The sequence below is a fragment of the Ictalurus punctatus genome, chromosome 17 (assembly GCF_001660625.3).
Source record: "Ictalurus punctatus breed USDA103 chromosome 17, Coco_2.0, whole genome shotgun sequence".
NCBI classification, from domain to species: domain Eukaryota; kingdom Metazoa; phylum Chordata; class Actinopteri; order Siluriformes; family Ictaluridae; genus Ictalurus; species Ictalurus punctatus.
This window is the reverse complement of record NC_030432.2, coordinates 17,573,945-17,600,894: the sequence shown is the minus strand read 5'-3', so window position 1 is coordinate 17,600,894 and position 26,950 is coordinate 17,573,945. Positions and strand designations below refer to the sequence as shown.

The window sequence follows — 26,950 nt, the reverse complement described above, 5'->3', positions numbered from 1 at the left end:
GTCGACTTGGACGTGTGTTTGGGGTCGTTATCATGCTGGAATACTGCCCTGCGGCCCAGTCTCCGAAGGTGGGGGGATCATGCTCTGCTTCAGTATGTCACAGTACATGTTGGCATTCATGGTTCCCTCAATGAACTGTAGCTCCCCAGTGCCAGCAGCACTCATGCAGCCCCAGACCATGACACTCCCACCAACATGCTTGACAGTAGGCAAGACACACTTGTCTTTTTACTTCTCACCTGGTTGCTGCCACACACGCTTGACACCATCTGAACCAAATAAGTTTATCTTGGTCTCATCAGACCACAGGACATGGTTCCAGTAATCTATATTCTTAATCTGCTCGTCTTCAGCAAACTGTTTGCAGGATTTCTTGTGCATCATCTTTAGAAGAGGCTTCCTTCTGGGATGACAGCCATGCAGACCACTTTGATGCAGTGTGCGGCGTACGGTCTGAGCACTGACAGGCTGACCCCCCACCCCTTCAACCTCTGCAGCAATGCTGGCAGCACTCATACCTCTATTTCCCAAACACAACCTCTGGATATGACGCTGAGCACGTGCACTCAACTTCTTTGGTCGACCATAGTGAGGCCTGTTCTGAGTGGAACCTGTCCTGTTAAACCGCTGTATGGTCTTGGCCACCGTGCTGCAGCTCAGTGTCAGGGTCTTGGCAATCTTCTTATAGCCTAGGCCATCTTTATGAAGAGCAACAATTCTTTTTTTTCAGATCCTCAGAGAGTTCTTTGCCATGAGGTGCCATGTTGAACTTCCAGTGACGAGTATGAGGGAGTGTGAGTGTGATGACACCAAATTTAACACACCTGCTCCCTATTCACACCTGAGACCTTGTAACACTACCAAGTCACATGACACCGGGGAGGGAAAATGGCTAATTGGGCCCAATTTGGACATTTTCACTTAGGGGTGTACTCACTTTTGTTGCCAGCGGTTTAGACATTAATGGCTGTGTTGAGTTATTTTGAGGGGACAGCAAATTTACACAGTTACACAAGCTGTACACTCACTACTTTACATTGTAGCAAAGTGTCATTTCTTCAGTGTTGTCACATGAAAAGATATGATCACATATTTACGAAAATGTGAGGGGTGTACTCTCTTTTGTGAGATACTGTATATAAAAATGTCAGATACATAACTAGCATGTGCTAATGTTTTGCCATCCTACCTTAAAGTCGACACAGATCTTGTATGTGGGCTCAGATGGTTCGTTTACTCTCTCGGCGAAACCGTTAGCCAGCGCCGCCAGGACACTGGGTGGCGTTTGCTCCTGAGGACTCTAGGAAACCAGAAGAGTTATACAAAAGTGACCCCTTGATGTGTATCATTTTCAATCAACAAGCATCCTCCTAGCCATGACACCGAAATAAAGAGGCTAGTAAAGAGGTTACTGAACAATAAACAATATAGTACAGTGAAGATCATATAACTGAATGATGTGTAAAACAGGCTATGCCTGAGAACACACTGAGAATGAATCCCAGGTTTACAGACACGGTCTGCTTGACCAACTCCATTGTTTTTATGGTAATATAATTGTGGACACCAAGCCCGATTTACTAAAACGTGCAAATTTCCTAACGCCTTCAAAAACGGTGTAAGCTGATGCACTTAGAAGGTCTATGGAAGATCGTGTCTTTGACAAACAAAACAGAATGCACTGTCTTTTTTTTTTGTGCACCTTTAAATTGGGGCATTCCAACAAAAACGCAAAATACAAGGTGGTGGTTATGCAAATAGATCTGAAAATCTCTTCGGAAACAGCAACTGCGCATGCAAATTATTACGAAACGCATGTATTACATTTGTGGAAGTCCATTCCTGCTAATTGAAGACAAAATGATAAAACTTTTTATATAACTACATCTTAATAATGAGAAGTTTTATCAAGATTTTGCCTTAGTTTCCTAAAATGATCAGAGTTTCTTCAAACAATGAATTCTTCTCAGATATTAGATAGGATTTTATAGGTATAGGTATATAGATAGGTCACAGCACGTTCTCGTCTCCAATAGCAACAGCATTTAAATGGATTTTGTTCAGACACACCTTATTCAGAACAACACACCATTCTATGTTGAACTGTGTTCGATGTGTCTTTGCAGCCTTTGGCACTATGCTTAATGTGCGACTTTTTAGTTTTGGTTTGACTCACAAGTCTGAACTCGCTAAAGCTATCAAGAACAAATAGCACACAAATAAGAACACTGCAATCTGTGTTGGACTCAGACTTTTGCATCTTACTGTAGACTGAAGATTTCCAATGCTGATTCGTTACCTTCTCAGGTTTCCGTCTGATGGGTGGAACTCTGTTAAATCCTGGTCTGCGATGTCGTACGCCCTCATCGAGGCCGTCACCAACAAAGTCATCCAGTGACACAAAGTCTGTGAGTAATTCATACACACACACACACCCACCCCACAAAAGTTCAGTTTTTTGACAGTGCAAATTATTATTACTAGTAGTAGAAGTATTACTATTGTTATTATTAATAGTAATATCGCTATTAATAACAATAATAACAATAATAATAATAATAATAATAGTAGTAATAATAATAATAATAATAATAATAATAATAAGGATTTACATAGCACCTTACTCATACCCATGGTCACACTACAATTAACACATTACAATGAATAAAAAATAAATTAATTGATCAAATATTTAAAATAATAAAAGAACACAGACGAACAGAAAAACCAATAATGAACAAAACGCAGAAAACCGACAGGCCAAGTAGTCCTTCAAAAGCTGTTGCTGAGAATGAACCAAAGAGGAACAGCTGGACACCGTGCCACTGCCAAGGCTCACACAGTACATTGCAGCAGATCTACAGAGCTGTACAAGCTCCAAAAACACAAGAACGGGTACATCGTGACACTGGGACTACTGAACCGAGAACACCAAACCGCAGAAACTGAGGGTCGACCTTCCCTGCAATCGACGAAAGCAGTGGACTCGCCAAAATTGATCATGTGATCAAACACATTAGACCACAACTGGCAACCAATGACCAAAGAATAAAACAACAACGAAAGAATCGCATAGTGTACTTGCAACATGTAAACACACACACACACACACACACACACACACACACACACACACACACACACACAAAAATAGCTTCAAAAGGAAAGGAACGTTCTTCCTTCGTGCTTCGTTGTTTTTACCGTTGTTGCGTGGACCAGGCGCTCGTCTCCGGGCCGGTGATGTCGAGTGCGGCGTCCTGTTCACGTCCGGGTCGAAGTCAGAGTCATAATCCAGGAGATCGCAGTAATAGCGCGGTTTAACGGTGCGCTTGGGTTGCTTCCGTAATGATGGGCTCTGACTGTCTCCTCCTACAGAAGCTGCCTCTGTCCCTTCACACTCCTCATTACTCGAGTGACCAGCACTGACGAGCGACGAGCGACGCCTCTTCATTTGCCCTACACACAGCACAGCGAGAGAAGGAAAGAAAAGAAAGAGAGAGATAAAGAGGGGATTTAATTATCGTGAGGATTTACTGTTCTCTAGTGACTGTTGGTTGAATTTACAGTCCCCAGAGCAATAGATAGCAAAGTTGAAATGCTTCCAAACCAGATTCAACCACAGAAAGAAATTCCAAGACCATGTAAATTCAAATTTAACACAGTCTAACACAAAGCTTTTCATTAATTAAATGGCATGTCAGACGAGTAAAAGACCCACAAACACTCCTGAGAATATGAACAAAATTACAAAGCTGTACAAAGGACAAAGACTGTTCACCTTTATACAGCTTGCCACATAGTCTCATGGCCTTCCTTTCTTCAACCTCATCACACCTCTTATACCTTTAAGACAGAAGCAGAGAGGTGAGAAGTTTAATAATGCAAAAAACTTTTCAATGTGCATTTGAAAAAATCCGATATCTGTATAGTTTAGTGTTGCAGTATGATAGGACTAATCATATAAGCATATATGGGCTTTTCATAAACATCATGCATTTATTTATTGGTGCATATGGGAATATTAAACTAAATGAAGACTGCGGTTGACTGCACTAAGCACTTACACACAGCACTGTCTTTTGGTGTTAGGGCCACCAAACTTGGGCTTGTCCAAGCAGTTAATGCACTTGCCACAGTCCTCTTCATGGAGGCAGCCTTTACACTGGCCACATCGACGTGCGTGTGCACGGGCTTTGCGAAACTTGGGCGTCCTCTGCTCTTGCATTATAGGGCTGTCTGGGTCAGAATGCGACTCCACATCTGTAATTGTAGCCCAGAATATAATTACTCATCAGGACAGAACAGACGGATTATAAAACTCTGCTGGAAAAAAAAAACCAACCCAATAGAAACCCTCATAGAAATCGTAATGGGTTTAATGGTTATAATGAGAACTGTATTGGTTTTAATGGAAACACTAATGGTCCCTCTGGGTCTCTACTGGTAATCTGTTGCCGAATTCTATTGGTGGCATGTTATATCTAGTGGATACCATTAAGAACCAATAACAGTAATGGTAAAGGTTTCAATGGTTAGCAATGGCATTTGTAGTGGAAACCATTAGAATTTCTGTGACAGTTTCTATTGTTCCCCCCCCCCATCAGGGACAATTTAAAAATAAATAGATTAGTTTTTAGAACTTTAGCTATTACAACACTGTTATAACAATGAACATGACTATTTGTCTCTCAGTAAATGAATCCTAATCAACAGCATTAACAGTGAGCTTAGCTAAAGCAGACCAACGTTAACACCTGCTTTTTATAGACTCTAGTGCGTTAAATCACAAGATCACCATTTACATTTTAATTCCCTGGGTTTTTGTGTTTACTATAGTGCCAAATTTTACTCATAGGTAGCATTTCAAACATTCGCTTACCGAATATGACTACGAAGCAGTTTTGAAAAAAGTTGAAGATTTATAAATTTAAAGGAATATAGGTTTCTAATGTACAATGTGATAGAAAGCGCTCTCTCCTGCATAACAACAAAGCACAATAAAACTTCCCGAATGTCCTAAAATATTCATTTTTATCTAAATCTGATGAACAATTGTGATAAATAATTGTAAATTCAACATTGAGCACAATATTTGTGAATAAGCACATCACTGGGCGACGTGGATTTGTTAAATATATGGTGAACTGCCATCGTTTATTTTTCATTTGGACTGTGCTGTTACCTTTAGCAGCAGGTGATGGTGAAATGCCTGATCTTTCATGCAGTGGAAGAGCACTGAGTCTGGGGATATCGTCCGGGACAATGGCACGAGGCTGCCCCAGGACAACAGCCGCTGCTCTGCAAACATGCTTGATGCGTGGACCTCCTCTGGCCGGCTCCTGACGGGAAAAAGCAAAGCCAAGCAGAGAAACGGGGATTTGGGATTAAACGCTATAACTAGATATAAGATCATCACAACTTGAGTCACTGTTCATGAGGACCGTAGAATTACCTGCTCTGGAGAAGCAACAGTCTTGTCGGGACTGGAATCTTTAAGTTGAGTCATGGGTTTTCTGATCTGCCTCTTCCCAGCTGTGATTCGGCCTTCTGACAGGAGCTGTAAAGTCAAAGTGTAAGAGATATTTCAAATTATAAGAGAGGTACAAAGAGCACTGCAATGTTTGTATGTCAGTATTAGTCGTCAAAGTGTATTTGGACAACATTTGTTTCACATTGAGAGCTGAGGTAATTCCCTCCTTCACAGATGCTAAGCCATAAATTTTAACTATAATAAAGGCTTTAAATTGCTTCAGTTGTTTTATAGATTTTTTTATTTATCATCAGTAGTGTCTGCCATGGATGTTTTCCTGTCACCTCTGAGAAAATAACAGCACAAAGTCATGGTTTTGTTTGTTTTTTTGTGGACGATTTTACATGCAGCCATCTTGCATTGTAAAATGTTTCGAATCACACAGTGTGTAAGTGCCTAATGGTGATGGTCCAGTGAATGTTTAAACACTTCCCATAATCATGAAAATCTCGTCGGGGTAAAATCATTTCTGCTGGTCAAATCACTTCACCGCCTTATTTTATTCACTGTTCAATGAACGAGCACAAACCCGGCTCTTATTAAAAACACAACTGGTTCTAAAGCCTCACTTTTTATTCTCATTTCTGATCATGTTTGTTTTCCTTTAAAAACAAACAAAAAAACATTAATATGGTTATATCACCATGTGGGTCATAAATATCTAGTTAACCAGAGAAAAAAAAAAAATCTGCTAGACACTTGCTTGTCATGTGTCAATGTGTGTATTCATAGACATCTTGATGACAGAGGAGGCATGAAAATACTTTATTACAGACCTCAGTCTGCGAAATTAACACCATCCACAATCAACAGTTTTTAAATAGCATAATTGTCCTCCTGAGTGGTGCGACGACAAAAAACAAAAACAAAAAACAAAACATTCAATCTATTGTTGGGAGAGTACGAGTTTGAATCCCATGTATGCCACAATCATCCTTGGCTGGGAGTGGGAGGGATGGTGTTACTCTCTCCTCTGTCAATCAAAGTGACAGGAGTCAGTCATTTCTGTTTGTGAGCTCATGTATGCAAAAGAGGGCAGATAGAGAATTCCTTCTCTGCTAAATAGCACGAGCAGCAGGACAAAAACATACAGTGGTCGACTTCCTGTGTCTCAAAGGAAGCACCTGCTAGACTTCACCCTCCCTGATGTATAACTCTCATGTAATGGGGAGAACTAGCTACTGGGTGGGAAGTGGCAATGATTGGAAAATATGGGAGACTAATAATGGGGTTAAAAAAAAAAAAAAGAAAGAACAGAATTACCTGTATCCACTAACATCTAATGGTACACAAACTGGTTTAAAAGTGTTCATTCCTACCCCTGATGACTTGAGTTGTTTCTGCTGATCAATCTTGATGAGCTGAACCTTGGCCTTCTTGAGGAGGTTGAACATGCGCTTGTTGGCACCGGACAGGTGAGGACGCTGGATGACACTTCTCTCCTTTGACTCGATGACGTCTTTGCTCTTTTGATCAAAGCCTCGATCTGACTTCTGATCTCTTGATTTAGCTTGAAATATATTCTCTATGTCTAATAATAAAACAAAAATAATAATCAAATTTTATATATATATATATATATATATATATATATATATATATATATATATATATATATATATATATATATATATATATATATATATATATATATATATATATATACTCTTTTTAATAAGTTATAAGTCAACAAGGCCTATAAGTTACTTACAAATGATTGCAGATTTGTTTGCATGAGATCTACGCTCGTGCCGATGAAACTTGGATGATGTGCCATTGACTAAATAAACAACAAACATGCAGAAGGCTTACCCATGGATTTCTTGGGGAGTGAGATGTCTGTATGGATGGAGAATTCATCTGGCATATCATCCACCTGCTCTTCCTGCTGCTGCGCCAACAACTTGTTGCTGAGAGCACGCACACAGATGGACACTTTACGAACAACTCCAGGACTGTCAAGATCTTCAATCTTCAGTTTAGCCTTTTCCGCCCTGATATCGGATAGAGACTGAATTAAACTTGGTTCGTTCTCCAAGTCCACCTTTTGCGCCTCATCAGGGGGTAAAATGGTTTTCCCCGTTTCAACCGGTGGGAGCTTTTTTAGCTTTTTCTTGGTGGGACTGAAGTTTAATTCATCCTTGAGTTTCTTATAAAGCTTTAGGTGTGATGGCGGCTTCTTGAATTTCATGCTCTGCTTCTTTTTCTGAGGTGGATCAATTACTGAATCAAACTGGAAATCTTCTGCAGATAGCAAGGCCTCATACTCCTTTTCGATATCTTGGTCGAAATTCAAAGCACCTGCAGGCTCCAGTACTTGCCAATTAAACCCTGGGTCTCGGAGTAGTGATCTCCTCTTGCCGGAGAACTTATCTTCGCCTAGGTTTTCCAAGTCGCTTACTGGCTCAAGCTTAGATTCTTCAGCAGAAGACAAATCGAGATCTAACTGGGCTTCAGGTAGTTCCAACAGAAGGTCTTCCTCATCCGGTGATGGAAGAGAGGAGGGCTCATCTTTCTCATCACTACCATCTCGTTTCTTTGATTTTGGATTCAATCCCAACTGATGAGCTTTCTTCTGCGCGTTCCTCCGTGGTAGATCTGACATGTCAGCATCATCCATAAATCTCTTTGGCGTTTTGATCACACGCGAGGATCGGGCACTGACAACTGGCATTATAAAATGCTTAATGTTTTTAACAAATTTTGTTTTACCAGGTTGGACTTCAATGGATTCAGGGTCTGTTTTTTCATCAACAGAGGCCTTGTCTTTTTGATCATTACTTTGAGCACCAAGCTCACATTCTACTTGCTGTGCGAAAAGCTTTGCCCTCCTTTTTTTGTCTTCAAGAGTGTAAGGAAGACTCGATGAAACGTGCCTCTTTCTGTATTTTGTTTTCAGTATGCCAAATAGCTTGGACCGTGCTGGCTCTGAAGCTACGGCTGCTGAGCAAACATCAGCGCCTTCATCTGTTAACTGTCTTGGGGACAACCTCTTTCTGCGAGCTTTTAACCTCTGTCCTATCAAACCTCTACGTCTTTTCTTGCCTTGCTTGCTTGGTTGCTGAGCGTGATAAGGAGGCTCTGCTTGACCAGGGACTGACGTTCGAGGCTCTAAAACCAAGACTTCAGCAGTTTCAGTAGATGGTGCCTCCTCAGTCTTAATCTCTGGCTGTGTTTCTGTCGCAGGTTGAGGTGGAAGTGCAGCACAATCGACACTTGTAGGTTCAGCTGCCTCAGACATTGGTGCTTCACATCTAGGGAGGGACCCTTTTGCTTTCGAGACAGCAGCCTGACCAGAGCACTTCCTTGGTTTAGGTTGTTCTTGTGAGTCTGGTAATTCCCCTACCTTGGGTTCAGTTTCAGCGGCTGGAGCTTCCGTTTCAGTGGCTGCAGTTTCCGTCTCTGTGGCTGGAGCTTCTGATTCAGTAACAGAACTCGCAGTTTCAGCAATCGTTTTAGAACTGGAGAGATCAGCCGAAGGAGCACTCTTAGATTTCCTCTTGCAAGTTGTCCAAGGTTTATGTCTTACACGCTTTTTTCGAGGAGAGTTGAGACTCAACCTGTGCCTTGCCTTGGGCATTATAGGAGGAGGTTCTATCTGGTTCTCCATTTCTGTCGGAGTCCGATGTTCGGCTTCTTTAGAAACCTCTTTTGTTTTAGGTGTAGTTACGGCTTGCTGGACTGAAAAGGACTGCTTTAAGCTGTTGCGTTTTCCTGGTGAGGACACGAGCTTTATCTGAAGGGGAGGAACAAAATCTTTATCCATCGGCTCTAGATCGGTCTCTGCAGCCACCTCTGGATGAATTTCTTTCACAACCTCAGATGTAACAGGGACCCGAGGCTTCTCCTCATCTTTTCTTAAGGTCACTTCACCATCATTTCTCGACTTTGTCTCCTCATTCCTTCTCGAGGTCACCTCATCGTCATTTCTTGATCTTGTCTCCTCATCCTTTCTTGATGTCAAGTCATTATCCTTTCTCAATCTCTCCTCCTGGTTATCCATTTTTGAGGTCTCCTCCTCCTCTTCGTCTTTTCCAGAGATCACCTCATTGTCATTTCTTGAGATCTCATCATCTTTCTCCGTGATATCTGTATTTTCTGGGCTTTTGGTGACATCATCAGTGTTTAACAATTCCTTACTTTCCGGCTCCTGCAGGGTGCTAATCTCTGCCGTCTCAGCTGGACTAGATGTGGGTTCTTCTGAAACATCTAGCTCTTTTGCACATTTTGAGGGACAATCTGTCTCTTTGCTAAGGCTTTCTGGTGCTTTGCTTAGAGTTTCTTGGGTTGGTGGACTAACAGTTTTGCTTTTGCACTTTACCAGTGTTAGCGTCCAAATAAACTTACTGCATTTCTTACGTGACCTGGCTTTTGGGTTTCGTATTCGTGTCAATTTCAAGCCTGGGATTCCCACAAAATTGTTCTCCACAGAGTCTCCTGTCGGTTGCTGAGCCAAAGCATCACGGTTCTCGTCACTCTTTTCAGAGACTTTGTCTTTCCGATTCCTCTTCTTCCGTTTTTTCTTTTTCTTCCTGGAAGGTGGTTTAGGTTCCTCAACTGTTGACACCTCTAATATTGACTCTGACAAAGTGGCCTCATCTTTGTGGTCTCCTGACTGCTCAACGCGGCTGGAGTCTAATCTTTGCCGTCTCCGAATCACAAGCTTTTTGACTTCTGTGTTTTCTTTTGACACGCTGTCTGTTGGTTCTGCCTTCTTTTCACCAGCATTTGGCTCTACAGTGTCACCACATGGTGTTGAACGAGTCTTGCGGGTTGACTTCCTCAACTTTTCCCCTGCATTTTGGTCATCAACCTTTGTATCTGGTACACTCTGGGGAACTGATGCAGATCTCCCTCGCCTTCTTGTAATGACCTCTTCCTTTACCGCAACAGAACTATTTTCTGGGACTTTTGCACCTCTCTTTAATTTCACTTGTGCAGATGAGTCTATAGCACATTGATTTTTCTTAGTTTCAGACTTCTGTGATGCAGCTACCTTTACTCTCCTCTTTGTCACTACCTTGATAGTGATCCTTGGAGCAGATGAAGCTTCTTTTTTAACGGAGCCTCTTCTTCGTCTTTGTTTTGTTAGCTTATCTGAGCCAGAAACAGCATCTTCAATCAAAACACCATTACAAGACTCCGTGTTGTGAAGTTCCTGTGTAAATCCAGAATCATCCTGAGGTGCTTGAACCGTCTCCACAGCTATGGCTGTTGCAAGAGCTAGTCTTCGACGTACCCTTTTGGATGAATTTGTTGATGCCCCATTACCTAGGAGATTAAAAACAGATTTAAAAATCTCAGTCATTTCAGCTGCTAAATGAGGATGAAATGATAGCAAAGGTACCACTGAATACTAATTGTAGTTGTATCCATTATTTCATTTATATAATTTACTCACCATTTTAGGACTGTGTGCCATGCTATTTAAAAAATTTAGATTTTCCATTAGTCAAAATGACACCAAAAGCCAGGTGTCTACAGGTAAGCTTAAGTTAAATGTGAACAAATCGAATGAAACATCACATGTACTTTAAGACTGGACTTGTGGTGTTTACTTACCAAATATAAAAATAGCTCAAGTGTAAGGAAATGTTTTGGTCTATTCAGATATATTCTACAGCTAGAATTTTTTTTTTTTTTTTTTTTAAACTACACCATCAGCCATATAGTATTAACAAGCAAGCGTTAAAGTGCTCTCCAGCAATTTCTGGTCAAATGTACATTAACGCTAACCTCAATTTAGTCTAGTCTGAGTGAGCCATATTAACCAGTGTTTGTACCGTGATGTCAAAGGTTTAATGTAATTTAACATCACACCATATAAATTCAGGTTTTGGGGTAATTTAATACATATACATGCCCAAAACAACAATAATAATAATAATAATAATAATAATAAGACAATTTAAGACATTTAAAAAAAAACGTTCTGAGGTATGAGCACAACACATTAACAGGGTTTACATGTATATTGACAAATCAAAGAACGTGGTAAGAAACATTTTAGATTATTTATTATTATAGCAACATTGCCGGCTGGGTGTCTAATCTTTCACTTACGTTTGGGACGATTTCGTCTGGACCGTTCAGGAACACTGTTGTTTTCATTTTCGATCTCAAAACCTTTGAATTCTGATCCCTGTAATCCACAGCAACAAAAGCACAGATATTAGTATTATAATTAACTGCAATTATTTGAGTGGGTGTTAGAAATATTTATTTTTCAAGCATTCTGCATCATTTCATCTTAGTCTGCATTTAAAGAATTAACACGTCTTGACATGAACTATTCTGACTTACATCAGGTGCATTTATTTTGTGTATGTATGTATTACATTTGTTGCTATGCAGCTTTCTCTCTTCCCATCAGTGATAATAATGTACTTTGGGAAGTGAACATTCTCAGCACAGCACTGAGATTATAATATCATCTGTTATGAGAGTGTTACGCACAGCAGTGATTTAAACACTAACATACTGGCCACTTTTTAAGACACACCTACTGTACCATGTTGGTGCACTTTGTAGAAGGACAAAGTGACATGTCTGTACAGTTTTTATTACCAAACTAGCAGTAAAACTGAGGTGTGTCTCATACGCTTCAACTAGAGCAACATACACTGCCGTGTCAGTGTCACTGCTGTACTGAGAAATATTTCACCATCCAAATATCATCTGGTCCCTTACAATTAAAGACAGGAGGTTAGAGAGAGGCTGAAACACTGTGCACAACAGATGGAGCTCGGTCAATCAGAAGACTCTCTGTGGCTGACATATGTTTAAAGTATGAAAGTGTCTGGCCTTAATCTTCTAACAAGTCTGCCGATGGAAAAGTTGTAAATAGGGGTATACCGATACACTAAAATTCGATTCGCAGAATATTATGAATAAAATTTTAACGGAGAAAGAAAAATGATGACACAAAAGATTCAGCAAATCAAACATTGCTAAGAGCAGAGGTTTAAAACTGTAAACAAAATGTACTACATGTTTACCATCTTAAAAATAAATACATCAGTTGATCAATTCTCTCACAAAATTGACTGATTAAACAAAGTCTCTGACCTGGGGGAAATAATCAACTGAAACATAATGCATAAAGAAGTGTCTGAGGCATAATTTTAACCTGAAATAGAGCTCCAAAGTTGGCTAAAATGCCTGACTTCTGCTGCTTCTTTCTCTGGCACTGTAGATCTCAGGAGCGTGGGGCTGGTGTGGTGTTCGAACACTACTGGAGAGCTCTTTTTTTAACAATTATAACATGGTTGTGTAACCATATAATTTATAATGCATGTCAGTTGTTGTGATCTGGAGCCATCGGTCACTTCACATGTCCGGATGTGACCAGCGAGCCCTCTATATATTTTAACTCTATGACGCATGCAGATTGGGACCTCTGGTTTTCAAACAGTGCAACTGAATTAGATCCATAATTAATAAAACACTAATTTCCACAATGTGAAGCGCACATTTCCAGGATGCACATAGGTCACATTTTTGCACTGCAATGCATCGTTATCGCAATACTTCAAGTCCCGAGTTCAAATCCCAGCGCCACCAAGCTGCCTTTAGCAAGACCCTCAACCCTCAATTGTGCAGTTGTATACCACCTCAATTGTAATAAGCTCTGGATAAAAGTATCAGCCAAATGAGGTAAATGTAAATGGGATTAGCTCTCACCCTTAATTACTAATCATACTTGTTGGCTATGTATGCACCAAAATGCAAAGAAAAGAGAACCTGTCACACATTTAAACAGACAAAACGTAAAATGCTGGCATGACAAAGAACGTGTTACATATAATGATTACTACCATCAAACTGAACCAAAAAGAAACACTCTCATATATATATATATATATATATATATATATATATATATATATGTATATATGTATATATATATATATATATATATATATATATATATGTGTGTGTGTTTCTTTTTGGTTCAGTTTGGATGTACATCTTATCTACTTTAATATTTATCCATAATTAATATATATTCATATTTAATTTAAAAAGGTACTGTTTATTTTTGTGATAAAGTTCAGCAATATCTTAATTCGAATGTTAGGTTTTCATTCAGTATCAATATTAAAATATAGACTATCGGCAGGTACCGCCCAACTTAGTTATGGGTATTGGTAAAATCCACTCTCGATCAACCTCCATCATCAACAACCCTGAAAATCTCATCTCAACCTCCCTTAACTTCAGCAATCAACCCTGGCTGAGAGATAGGAAAGACGTTCAGTATGACTTTCTTCATGGTAAACAGCATCACAGCCATGTCTTTAAGAGGCGGCTTAATACAAGTTACCGTCTGCATCAGTGGTATAACTAATCTCTACTGAGTATCAGTCTCATGGCTGATTCCCACTTGAAACTGTGGACCAGACCTGAATTGAATCACGAGACTTGGAAATGGAATGGCATTTTCACATCCAACAGATCATTATGAGGTTTACATGCTTGTGATGTAGAAAAATCTGGTTTGTGAATGCATGACACAAATTAAAAGCAATCTTAAGGTGCTATCACATACACAGTGTTTAGTACATTTGAATCAAACCCTGGTGTGTTTTCCCCACTTCAAGCAATTTCTTTATGCAAGTCAGGACAACCGGTCTGAGAACATCTGAGTGACGTGGTCCACTGCAGGAAGCGACCCGAACATGCCGGGTATTTGGGGTTGTGGGTAATATTTTTTTTTTCCTGCAGATCTGAGATGCTAAACTGTTCCACAGGGCAGAGCTGTAGCACTACAGAAATGTGATGCGTTCTGGAGATTTAGACCAACAAACAAACAGAGAAAATAAATGCTGGATGCAACACACAAACTCTGAAACTAGTATTTGTATAACTGTGTAGTATTTCACTTGGCGCCAGCACTGCATTCTCTGGATAATTTTTTATTTTTTTTATCTCTCCGCACACTTGAAAAAGGTTTATTTTCTCCTCCATCACAATTTTCTGAGCAACAATTCTGCGTTTCCAGCTGTACCCACTCACCCCCGCCTCCGGTCCAAATACGGATTTTGTTTAAACAATGTTGCCAATACATAAGTGACTGAATCTTGCAGGAAGTAAACCTGCTTACTAAGTTGACAGATCAGTATCAAAATTCTGCCACTGCCATTGAATCCAAAATGAAAAAGGCATCACCAGTGACTCCTTAATCAATGTCTCAATCTTCGCCCTTATTTATAAAGTAGGCCTAATTTAAAAATACAAACTTGTGTTTTTTAACTACTAGACAAGCATGGCACAAACTGCAAAAACAGAAGATACTTGCCAAGCAGCCACATCACACTGATGTACACGTAAAAAAAATATTATTAAAAAAAAAAAACAAACAAAAAAAAGTGACAAAACCATGACAAGATTTGGTCATAGAAATTTTGATTATCAGCACCAGTCCACAACTGTCATCTTTACCATTCCTTACATCAATCATCCACACCTGCTGAAAGATATGACTGACATTCAGAAGAAGTGTGTGTAGTGTAACCAGCAGCATTTTGACAGCTAAGAAACAACTCAAGTACAAATCCGAGCAGATAAACTTTCCTGGACATAACGCGAATAGTAATAGTAATGCTATAACAGTATCATTAATAACGTGGGCGGAGGATCCCTCAAATGCTTATTGGTAGATTCGTACAGGATAACTGATCTCTGGATAAATCACAGAGATGGGAATGTCTTCATGATGTTCGCACGGTTCTTACACTATAAACGTCCATGCATACTACATACACCCTATTTTATACAAACTGACAGGTTTGACCTTTATCATAACCTCTTCATATAGACATTGCGGCTGCGTAAGTTGCCCGTGATAATCAGCAGGTCATATGACCGTAACATGCATGTACGCTACACCTGTACTCAATACCATGCTTTAAATGCCTGGAAGCATTGTGTCTTTCACAAGTCCTTTGAAACGCTGTCTATATTTTATCTTTCTACAGTTTAAATTCGGTTGAGACCTGGTTTCGGCAGAAGACGATGGACAAGAGCGCGTCCGGCAACTGACTTTAGACTGAAGAAAAAGCACAAAACTCTGAACAAAACAGTGTACATGTATACTAGGAGGTTATTTCATAGCACGTAAAATACAACAGAATCTTTCCAGATGTTTTCACTGTGAAAATGATTGACACGATGATTGATTTAAACGTAACTAACATCCCAGGAGATACTCTCGTAAACAATTCCATACATTTAAAATATGGAGTGTTATAAAGACCTGCACATTTGGCAAAAGCGAGACTGTTAGAGATGCTATGCAATAACAAACATTTAATATTGATGCAGAACTCAACTTGTTTATGTTTTATTAGGGATATTGTTCTGCAGTGCTGTTTCTCAGCTCCTTATGACCCATCTGTGTGTGTGTGTGTGTGTACTGTAGCTGTGCCCCTTTTAGTCTTCACTCAGGCCACACACACACACACACACACGAGCAGCTTTTACTGAACCCACATCAACTTCCTCATCAAAGCAGCCCATGCATTAGATATGCAACGACGAATTTGTAAACCTCCAATTTTCAAAGCAGACAGATCTGGCTCAGTGCGCAAACGCAAACACACACACACACACACACACACACACACACACACACACACACACAGAGGTCTTATGGCGTTAGCTCCTATGCTACAGTAGCTCGCCCCCTCCCCCTCCTCGATCACACACACACTGTGTTGTGAGCGCAGAAACATTGTTTCCAGAAGCAGTGTAAAATGTATCGCTGTGTTCCTGTAAGCAGCAGCAGCGATCACAGCACGAACACTGCCCAGATCTCATCTTCACTTCTGCTCTAACTTTATTTCATCTCCGGCACACATTTCATCCACAGATCGGAACTGAAAGCAGGCAGCTAGTCGGGTTTTTTTTTTTTTTTTTTTTTTTAAATTAGCTTGCAGCTCTTGTAATGTCGGTTTTGTTCCAATAATGCTAACAAGCTCGTCTTACTAAACTTCCACTCCGTGTGAACAGGCCCGGGATCCTGTGCACTTTCAAATGCAAAGCCAATATCGTTTGCATTTCCAGGATAAAAAGCTACCGACCTCTTCGCTTCCACTCGAGCTGTAGCCGGCCTCCCCCAGGCTCTTGTAGCTCGCTTCGATCCCCAGCAGGCGCAGGTGAGACGGGTCCTCTCCGCACGCAAGCGCCAGGCAGCCGCCGGGCCTCGGGCCTCCGCCGCCAGTGTCGTCCTGCTCCGTGCCCGAGCGGCCGAGCTGCCACCGCTTTTCCGAGCGCAGACGGCTCCGCGACGACCAGGGCCGCCCGGGAAAGCGCCCCCGTGCTGCGGCCACGCCGCCCGCCACTCCACCAGCAGCCGCGGCCGCCGAGCCGCATCCCGCCGCTGCTGCCATCGTTAGCTTCAACAACACCGATTTACAGAGTAGCTCCGAGTTCAGCGGAGAGGGAAAGCGCCTGATTGGGAGGGGGGAGGCAGCAAGGCATTGTGGGAAATGGAGGCGCAGACAGGCGGAGGGTAAAATAAAACCTCTAAACAAGCGCATTAATATTATTTTATGTTCCTGCATTTTGGAAGTCTTCAGAAGTGGCTCTTCATTTATTATTAACATTTAGACAAATTATTTAAAAGCAATATTTTAGGCTTTAAAAGCATATCCCCCTTCATGAATGACTTCTACTGTTTTAATTATACTGTCCCTAAATATGTAATAAAATGAAAAACAATGAATGCATCATATTAACGTAACTAAATTATGTTATATGAATTAATTGTAATGTAAATTATGTCATATTCACTCTAAAATGTTTCAGCCTTACATTATTTATACTTGTTTTCACTTTATTGATTGGATTAAAGCCGTTCGTTTCTCGTGACCAGACATATTTATCTACATTATTAACATTTAAACACACTTTGTTGACAGTATAAGGTTTCACTGTGGCTCTGATCGTCCTACAACTCTGCTCGTGTTAAGAACTACATTTCCCAAGATTCAAACCAGCTCCTGACGTCACATCGCACCCATGATGCGGAAGCGGATGTTAGTTATTTCTTCGCCCCAAAGCCATTTTCGACTTCAAACTTGCGTTTTGTGACCAACTGCTTACTGATTCGTGTTCCTAGCAGAGGTATTTGTTTTCTTTAACCAGACACTACAGCTTTAGCTTTCACACTGCGGTGTAAACGCGTCGAAAAGAGTGTTTTAGCACGGCTTCCTAGCCGCCGTTAGCTAGCCTGTTATTTTCTCATTTGCCTACGCTGTTATTTTGGATACAAAAGCAGCGTACAGATGCTAGTTACAGCAGAGGAATAAACTGATGTTATTTAATTAAACAGCACGTACTATATCATGTGTCAGTAGATGTTCTAGTCGTGTTTTCCCCCCACATTATATTTTGGATAGTCTGAATACATATAAATGTATTAAAGTTTATTTGTAGGCCTGTATTAGCTTTAAAGCACCGCTTGGGTAGTGAGTGTATTTGTGTAGTACTGCAGGTCGCCGCTAGGTGGCAGTAACTTTACAGCACAGAGAAACCGTAATCTACTCTTACTGTATTACCTCCTGATGCTGATTCATATCATATTTATAATGTTTTACAGAAAATCATGAATTTGGAGCGCGTTTCCAACGAGGAGAAGCTGAATCTTTGCCGGAAATATTATTTGGGTATGCATTTGTAACAACCTTCCTTAAATGAATGACATTTATTTGTTTGTTTGTTTTTGTTGTTTGAATTTCCACGGTGAAGATCAACAGGTGTTTTAAAAATATCTATACTGAATCATAAACCTGGGAATCTTTTTTTCCCCTCTGAAATATAATGTTACTCAGTCTGTGTATAAACATTTCCTTAGTTTATACTATAAGTCATGCTGAGAAATAAAAGTTTTCAGGGATTTACTTGACTACAGACGTATGTATCACTTATTTTGTGCTTCTTGTACAATCATCATCATCATCATCTTAACCTTTAAAGCAGGTACTGGGGCCAAACGTTTGTGGACACCTGACCATCACACCCATACGTGCTTGTTGAATATCCTCATCCAGATTTATTCCCTCTTTGCTGTTACAATAACCTCCACTGTTCTGGGAAGACTTTCCTCTAGATTTTGGATCGTAGCTGTGGGGGTTTGTGTTCATTTAGCTACAAGAGCTTTAGTCAAATCAGGCACTGATGTTGAGTGAGGAGACCTGGGGGTCAGTCAGTGTTCTAGTTCATCCCAAAGGTGTTCAGTGGGGTTGAGGTCAGGGCTCTGAGGACAGGGGCATTGTCATCCTGGAACAGGTTTGGGCCTCTTGGTTCTAGTGAAAAGAAATTGTAATGCCACAGCACACAAGGACGACATCTACAATTGTGTGATTCCAACTTTGTGGCAACAGTTTGAGGAAGAACCACATATGGATTTGTGTATATATACACAGACATACCCATGTGTGGTTCTTCCCCAAACTGTTCCCACAAAGTTGGAATCACACAATCGTATAGGATGTCTTTGTATGCTGTAGCATTACATATTACACTTTTATATATAATATAATATAATATAATATAATATAATATATAAAATCTTTCACCATAAAACATCATGTTTTACTGAGATGAAGTAATGAATGCCATTTAGTCAATTCATCATAATCAAGAAACCTCTTATTCCAAAGGATGGCTTTAAATAAGTAATAGAAAAAAAAAGCATTGTGTGGTTTGGTACCTGGCTTTGCAATTGTATATATTAGTGCAGTTGAGTGTAATATAAGTTTTCAATTAAAGTCTTTAGTAAAATCTCATTTGTGTTTACTGCACCTGCACACCATGCAGTCTATTAATAATGATAGAGTAATTATTAATCACATATGCATTACAGCACAGTGAAATTCTTTTCATCGCAGTGTTAGGGGCCTTGCTCAAGGGCCCAACAGTGGCAGCTTGGCAGTGCTGGAGCTTTAACCCTAGACCTTCCGATCAGTAACCCAGAGCCTTAACGTCCAAGCCACCACTGCCCCCTTTTTTCTTTTTGTCCTTCTCCTCCTTTTTTTGATAATGAGCCTTTATTAGTCTTCATTAATGTACATTAAAAGTGTGCGGGTGAAGCAATACAGTCCTTCGTGGCTTAGAAAAAACAAAACAAAAAAAAGAGGTTTGCTCTACAGGTGTAATATCAAGTTAAATATTATGTTATACCTTTGTGTGATCTTCTAGAACTGTGTCAATGGCAAATTTATAGCAAAAATAAGTTCTAGAAAACTCTTAAGTTGATCATATTTTTCTTTTCTTTTTGCCTTCTGTCTGATTTAGGTGGCTTTGCCTTCCTCCCTTTCCTCTGGCTGGTGAACGTTGTGTGGTTTTTTAAAGAGGCCTTTGTAAAACCCGCCTACACAGAACAACCACAGATCAAAATCTGTGAGTAAGACATCAAGCAGTTCTTCACTCTACTTAAAGCTGACGACACATTAGAGTCACAAGCCTGTCTGCTGATTCTGCATATTCTGCGTCTACTACAGTTCAAGATTGTGTCGCAAACATTGTTTCTGTAGGATGAGAATTATTAGGAGTTGTTTAAAAAAAAAAAGAATATATAAGTAAGTAAATAAAAACCAGTGTTCTGTTTATACAGGCTGTGTTTTAATTCATGTTAAAGCCAACACAGTCAAATACGAGTAAGAAAAACAGTGCTCACGATGATGAAAATTGTATAGCAGTCCTAATAAAGTGTAGTTTATGAGCTTATATCCATATTTAAATACTACACGCTTTGATTAAAAAGGGACTTCTTTGGTACGTGATCACACAGACTGCATCCTATACTTGTTCTATAATGAATGCGATGCTCTAGAGATGTTTTGTGAAATCTGTGTATGTTTGTGAGTAAAGTGTGACTGTGTAACTCTATACAGATGTGAAACGGTCAGCGCTGGGGTTATTGCTGTGGGTGGCTGTGCTCACGACGTGGATCACCATTTTCCAGCATTTCCGAGCACAGTGGGGCGAGGTAGCTGATTACCTCTCCTTCACCATTCCTCTCGGCACGCCATAAAGAGACACTGCGCGTTATTTCCTTCCAGAGGGCTTCTGGATTTTTTTTTTTTTAAACATTGTGATGAACATATGTCATTGTATTATTTTTGACTTGTCGTGAAAGTGTAAGAATGAAAGTGAGTCTGAGCAAGGTGATGAGAAATGAGTGACAAACACCAGTTGTACACTCTTCTCATTTACATAGATGATCATAATCTTCTAATCTTCTAATCCTAACAACAGGACTGACATACCAGACTCTCTAATATCCACAAACGAAGCGTCTCTGATGTGTAACTCTTTACTGGCGCCTATTATGAAACCCAATCTCATGTTCGGGCAAATTCTAAGCCCCCTTGCTGCCGGGGTCTCACTGGGTGCTGTTTTTAGTAGCTTGTAGTCAGAGCGTCGATGGCAGATAAAATATGTTTCCCAGCATCATGACTCGGCATCCTTACGGATAAAAAAAGATTGATGAGTTCTGCAGTTAGGCATCCGAACGATGTTTTCCAAAATATGACTGGCAAATAATCATTACGTGACAGCTCACGGTGTTCCTGTTCGTGAACAGAGTCAGGACAGATTATATTTGGGATACTCTTAATGTTGAAAGTATGATGTGATAATGTCAATGTATTTACTTTCGTTCCTTTCTCAGAATTCTGGCCAAACCTGATTCGAATCCTTGAAATCTGTTTGATTTAAAGTTTTGTTTACTGGCCATGGCTGTGAAAGCCGTTGTTATTCATTAAAATGATCATCTTGTGTCGCTATAAAAACAATATAGCTGAGTTTCCGATCACACAGCTGTGATGTTATGAGACTGGAATAAATTCTTGTTCTAACCAAGTCTATTTGTTATTAAAAAAAAATAAAAATACAACCAGGTTTGCAGACACAGGTTAGGTAATATTACTCCGACATTGATGTTCCTCTAACCACTACAAGAAGTTCAAATATGCTTTCAAATGTCATAGCTTGTGTTGCTTCCAGATCCCTTTACATCATATGGTTTTACTGGCCCAGGAAGATATCCCTAACTTTAGGCAATGTTCCAGTAATTACACAACCAGCACCAAGTAGCGGAAAGTTACAGATCCAGAAATCTGTGCTCTGTCAGGAATCTTGTGTGGTTTCAGGTATCACGGAAGACCTAAAGAGGTAGAACGGATAGGGACTTTTTCTGGGCACGTGTTTGTCCGTGTTGGAGGTTATGTACTTGTGGAACAGTCACACCGAGCTGTTACCAACGCTTTTAACTTATTTATAGTCCAGAGTGGGAAAGTGGCCTGTTGTCACTCTCCACAGATGTGCAATCAACTCTAAGCCAAAATAATTCCTCCTGAAAAGTCCATAACTTTTATTATCCGAACCTGGTGTTCTCCCAGGATCACGTTTCCTTTCGTGTAGGATTACGGTCAGGATAATAGACAGCACGATCCATAATGGCAAACTCTTTAGACATTCAATGTCAAACTCACTGCACTAGATCGATGCTCTATACATATTAACTGATGCCTTTTGGTATAATAGCCAAAAACAGGCCCATCAAGAAGGTAGTAACTTCTGATGGCTGTCAGTTGGCCATTTCGCTGGGTGCATCTACTGTACCTATGTCCACTTTGTATGTATATGTTACTGACATTAGCCTGTCTGATGCTATTGTCCACCACCCAAATAATATCATGTAATATTATAATAGTATAATATCAGTGATGTTCTGTTTCCAGTGATATGGCCATAGGTATCTTATTGGGTTATTAAATGATGTTATAAAACAATCTTTAATAAATTAAATATTGTTATTGTTGCAAACTGATGTGGTACAAGAGGAATAAAATCCTTTAGCATATGTTGTAATATAATTTACTTGCGTAAAGGCTATAGGTGTTTTGTTGTGTTTCTTTCAGGTGTACTTAATAATTAGCTGGTGTGTGGTGGGAGTTCTGCGCACTATGGCTGCCGTTGCATCATCTAGGTGGATGCTACACACTAGTGGTGGTTGAGGAGACACCCATACCCCCCCCCCCCCCCCCCCCCGGTGCGGTCAGTGTTCCAGTTCATCCCAATGGTGTTCAGTGGGGTTGGGCTCTGCGCAGGACACTCAAGCACAGGGGCATTGTCATGCTGGAGCAGGTTTGGGTATCTTGGTTTCATCCATCCATTTTCTACAGGGTCGCTGGGAAACCTGGATCCTATCCCAAGGAGCAGGGCACAATCACATACACATTCACACACCCATTCATACACTACGGACACTTTGGACATGTCAATCAGCCTACCATGCATGTCTTTGGACTGGGGGAGGAAACTGGAGTACCCGGAGGAAAACCCAGCAGCACGGGGAGAACATTCAAACTCCGCACACACAGGGCCACAATCGAACCCCCGTCCCTGGAGGTGTGAGGCAAACATGCTAACAATTAATCCACCTACAGCAAAGCTGTATACAATAGTGTGCTTCCAACTGTGTGGCAAAAGTCTGGAGAATGTGAGGGTCATCTGTCCATAAACTCTTGGGCATATAGTGTATCTTCTGTTGGATTATTAGTTTATCTTATAGATCTACATATGAATCAAAGTCATAAACACATTCTCGAGGATTAAACTAAAAGATCCATTTGACATTGACCTAATCACATTTCCTTCATTTCTTTCTAGCTTTAAGTTTAACATAGAGCTAAATACACACGGCGTGTATCCTTCAAAAAAAAAAAAAAATATATATATATATATATATATATATATATATATATATATATATATATATATATAACCTTTAAAATTCCTAGGGATGCTTAATATCCAAAATAACGCCAATGAACATCATAATAAACCTGTTACCAAATCAATCTGCTTACATAATCCGGACACATCACAGGCTACATAAAGGGGTGTAAAAGCTCCATGTGGGAGAGTTGCAGAGTGGAGAAGAGAGAGGAGTAATCCCTGTCTTTCCAGTATCCAGATCATTATTATTACTATTATTAGTAGTAATAATAATAATAATATCACAGAAGACAAGTCATATTTCAGAGGTAAGTTCAAACATGCCTGATTTTTTTGAATGGAAAAGACATATGAATCTGTCAGACGTAGATCCATGCTAAATAAAGAAATAAAGAAATAAATAATAAAGAAATGTAATCTGTTTCCGGAAGACACATGCAGTCTGTGAAGGGGCTGAGGGGTGGAGAGCTATTTAAATCAGGAGGGCACTCATTTTTACTGCGCACCATAACCAGTGCGTTTTCATTCACCAGCTCTGTGTAGAACCAGCATTCCCCCCACCCCAAACATTCATTATTTCATTTCTTTACTGCTGAAGATGGATTTCGACCTGCCTCCCACCATACCTGTGAGCGGGATCCCCTGGGAGAGAGTTCTGCCGCCTCTGCTGCCTCGCTCCGGGGGGACTTTCGGATCTTACCCCTGGACCCCAGCCGAGCTGCTGGTCCCGGTTAAAGAGCACACAGGAGCCGCACAGGTGGGTGAAACTGCTCACTTCCACTCGCTCAGAATGCAGTCTGAACATGGACATGTGGGAAAACCTTTCAGAATCATTTCCCCCGCCATGTACATGTACTAGTATTAGGATTTTTTTTCTTGGTGTTTGGTAACAACACGATACTTACACAACACACACATCTCTGACAGCACAACACACTCACCATCCTAATATACACGTTTGCACCTAACTGTACAAATATGACACCATAATCAGGAATGGTAGGCTCAGATGTAATTTACATTACAGTGGAGGTAGAAATAGCAACTGCATGCAGTTCAGGGTGCATTCAAAGGAGTGGAATACTTGTGGTATATAAGAAATAATAGCAATGATATATATATATATATATATATATATATATATATATATATATATATATATATATATATATATATATATATATCACAAAAGTAATAAATAATATATTTAATCAATAGTAACCCTGCTGAAAAAAAAACCACATTAGAAACCGTGAGAGAAAATGGTTTCCACTACAAAATATCATTACAAACCACCAGCTAACCATTAAAACCATTATCATTATTGGTCCTTAATGGTATCCACTAGATATAACATGCCACCAATAGAAGGTAACAAATTACCTGTAGAGATCCACAGGGACCATTACAGTTTCCATTAAAACCAATACAGTTCCCATTATAACCATTACAAATTCTATGAGGGGTTTCTATTGGGGTTTTTTTCAGCAGGGAATAAATATCATTATTTATTATTATTATTCATAATAGTAGTAATAAAAAGCAAGTACCTAGTGCAGGAACCAGGAATACAATTATTTGTGTGAAAAAAACCCCACAAAAACAAAAGAATTTAGTGGAATATTGCTTGTTACTGGCAGGTCAGCACTGTAGTGATTACTGAATGCTGCCTATAGCCAGCCTGGTTTCTTCACTTTGTATACTGTCAGGGGAAAAAAAAAAGACACTTTGTCCCTCTGGAGAACACTTACATGTTGCATGTTTCCCTTTTACTTTATATGTTAAACCTTTTTAGAATAACCACTAAGTCAAGGAAACCATGAAGAACCTTTTTTCTACTGCAAACAGAATGTCTACAACTCCATACTAAGGGAAAAAAGGGTACTAAATTGTACCTTTCCTTGTTTCTCTAAGTTACACCTACTGTACCATTTTTACCTAGAAAGCTGCATTATATAGTGTGCCTTTAAAAGCTTTACTCTAAAAACCTAATTACGGTCCATTTTTATCTAAATCATGTGAAGGATACTAACATTACAAAAGGTGTACCATTGAGAGTACCATCCCAAGAATGGTACAATTTAGTACTAGATTTTCTCACAGTGTATGATATTAATGTTAGTATATGATGCATGGTAACATTTAGTGATGTAAGCTACTATTTTGCTGTACTCTTGTAGAAAACAAGGTTAAACCTGGCACCCTAAATCATTTTTGGTTTTATCTGTCTGATGTAAGTTTCCAAGTAAAACCCCTTTAGAAAGCTAGAACCATTAACCATCACCTCTTTTTGAGTGTTTGGGACATCTGACATGATCAAGCCTTAAACAAGTCTAAAATATTTCCAGAGCAAAAACTACAATGTCATGGGTAACGTTAGAAAAACCTGTGTTTGTGTAGTCTTACTCAGGAACTTTATTAACTGTATCCATGGTTTCCATTGTATAAGTATTCCAGAGGGTCTGTCCCAAGCACCTCCCAAACATTCAAGCAATTAAAGCAACAGTTCATCATATGACGATGCACATTATATTGATACAGCCCAGAAAGTTCATCACATCTTTATATGCAGGTTGTTTGTGACCAGAATGGATTTACTGTGCAACTTGATGTGAAACACTTCAGTCCTGAGGAGCTGATGGTCAAAGTCACAGGCAACTATGTTGTGGTCGAGGGAAAACACGAACAGAGAAAGGTCAGTTCTAACCCTCACAACCGGATGACTTAGTTATCCACTGTTGGGCCCTTGAGCAAGGCCCTTAACCCTCTCTGCTCCAGGGGTGCTGTATCATGGCTGACCCTACACTCTGACCCCAACTTCCTAACAAGCTGGGATATGCGAAGAAAAGAATTTCACTCTGCTGTAATGTACACGTGACGAATAAAGGCTGCTTCTTCTTGTTTACAGTTACTGTACATTTAACTACGCATGTCTTTGAAAGCTAATCCTTACCTTTGTTAAACATGTGGTGTAAATTGTCTCGGCTGCAGGACGGATCTGGATTAGTGACCCGGCAGTTTAACCGAAGGTACCGAATCCCAAACGAAGTGGACGCCATGAAACTGGAGTGTGCGGTGTCACCAGAGGGAACGCTTGTTATTTCTGCCCCTTTGCTGAAGGTTGAAAATGCCAAATCGCCTACACACTCGGAACCACCAGAAGTGTAAAGACCCTCCACGGATGTTGACAGGGAGACAAGAAGATGGACCTTCTAATATTTATGTAATTCTGTCCCAAGATGCATTTCTATCAGTCTCAAAAGGATGAGCATCAGGAGAAACAGACCAACCATCCTCTTGCATGAAAGCTAGCTGGTACTACTTCCAAAGGCCAATTCCAAACATACTTGATACCAAGCCAAACGACATATCATTAATCCTTTTTGTTCAGCATTTTAATAGGCTTCCAGGCACACTGAGACACCGGATCCAAATTCAGAATCCATCTCAAATTTTCCAGCATGTTCTAAACATTGTTTGATAACAGTTGCACATATCAGATATTGATGAACTTTATCAGTCTCATAAGTAACCAAATCATTACTGTTGAGCTCATGACTGTACATATTCCTTAATAAATGTTTGTTTTGTAAGTGTTAACTATATGATACGAGTTATGATATTCTATGCACTAATTTAACTGCTGCATTATCATAAAGTCTTCAAATA

At 39.9% G+C, this 26,950-nt stretch overlaps 3 protein-coding genes across 4 annotated transcripts in view; 2 read left to right on the top strand and 1 right to left on the bottom strand.

Annotated features, from left to right (window-relative positions):
• Positions 1-16,980, bottom strand: part of kmt2bb (lysine (K)-specific methyltransferase 2Bb) — a 42,046-nt gene extending 25,066 nt beyond the window's left edge. For both annotated transcript variants that reach the window (XM_017490476.3, XM_017490477.3), the window contains exons 1-11: positions 16,615-16,980; positions 11,594-11,672; positions 7,343-10,801; positions 6,850-7,061; positions 5,453-5,557; positions 5,183-5,339; positions 4,065-4,260; positions 3,779-3,843; positions 3,202-3,456; positions 2,300-2,406; positions 1,190-1,300 (exon numbers count right to left, since the gene is read on the bottom strand). In XM_017490476.3, the coding sequence (XP_017345965.3) occupies positions 1,190-1,300; positions 2,300-2,406; positions 3,202-3,456; positions 3,779-3,843; positions 4,065-4,260; positions 5,183-5,339; positions 5,453-5,557; positions 6,850-7,061; positions 7,343-10,801; positions 11,594-11,672; positions 16,615-16,923 (5,055 nt within the window). In that variant the 5' untranslated portion in view covers positions 16,924-16,980. The remainder of the gene's footprint in view (positions 1-1,189; positions 1,301-2,299; positions 2,407-3,201; positions 3,457-3,778; positions 3,844-4,064; positions 4,261-5,182; positions 5,340-5,452; positions 5,558-6,849; positions 7,062-7,342; positions 10,802-11,593; positions 11,673-16,614) is intronic.
• Positions 16,981-17,501: 521 nt separating this feature from the next.
• On the top strand, positions 17,502-21,400 carry psenen (presenilin enhancer, gamma-secretase subunit). The gene is made up of 4 exons (XM_017490478.3): positions 17,502-17,659; positions 18,135-18,201; positions 19,832-19,936; positions 20,431-21,400. The coding sequence occupies exons 2-4, from the start codon at positions 18,141-18,143 to the stop codon at positions 20,568-20,570; spliced, it is 306 nt and encodes a 101-aa protein (XP_017345967.1). The 5' UTR covers positions 17,502-17,659; positions 18,135-18,140; the 3' UTR covers positions 20,571-21,400.
• A 2,030-nt stretch (positions 21,401-23,430) lies between these two features.
• On the top strand, positions 23,431-26,886 carry hspb6 (heat shock protein, alpha-crystallin-related, b6). Its single transcript, XM_017490475.2, has 4 exons — positions 23,431-23,589; positions 23,880-24,038; positions 25,854-25,976; positions 26,273-26,886. The coding sequence occupies exons 2-4, from the start codon at positions 23,880-23,882 to the stop codon at positions 26,447-26,449; spliced, it is 459 nt and encodes a 152-aa protein (XP_017345964.1). The 5' UTR covers positions 23,431-23,589; the 3' UTR covers positions 26,450-26,886.
• The last annotated feature ends 64 nt before the right edge of the window (positions 26,887-26,950 follow it).

Excerpts from the sequence above, each read along its gene's own strand:
- psenen (XM_017490478.3), top strand. The coding sequence starts at position 18,141 with ATGAATTTGGAGCGCGTTTCCAACGAGGAGAAGCTGAATCTTTGCCGG. Across the intron at positions 18,202-19,831 it reads TTGCCGGAAATATTATTTGG|GTGGCTTTGCCTTCCTCCCT; the intron begins GTATGCATTTGT and ends TGTCTGATTTAG. Across the intron at positions 19,937-20,430 it reads ACAACCACAGATCAAAATCT|ATGTGAAACGGTCAGCGCTG; the intron begins GTGAGTAAGACA and ends AACTCTATACAG.
- hspb6 (XM_017490475.2), top strand. The coding sequence starts at position 23,880 with ATGGATTTCGACCTGCCTCCCACCATACCTGTGAGCGGGATCCCCTGG. Across the intron at positions 24,039-25,853 it reads AGCACACAGGAGCCGCACAG|GTTGTTTGTGACCAGAATGG; the intron begins GTGGGTGAAACT and ends CTTTATATGCAG. Across the intron at positions 25,977-26,272 it reads GAAAACACGAACAGAGAAAG|GACGGATCTGGATTAGTGAC; the intron begins GTCAGTTCTAAC and ends TCTCGGCTGCAG.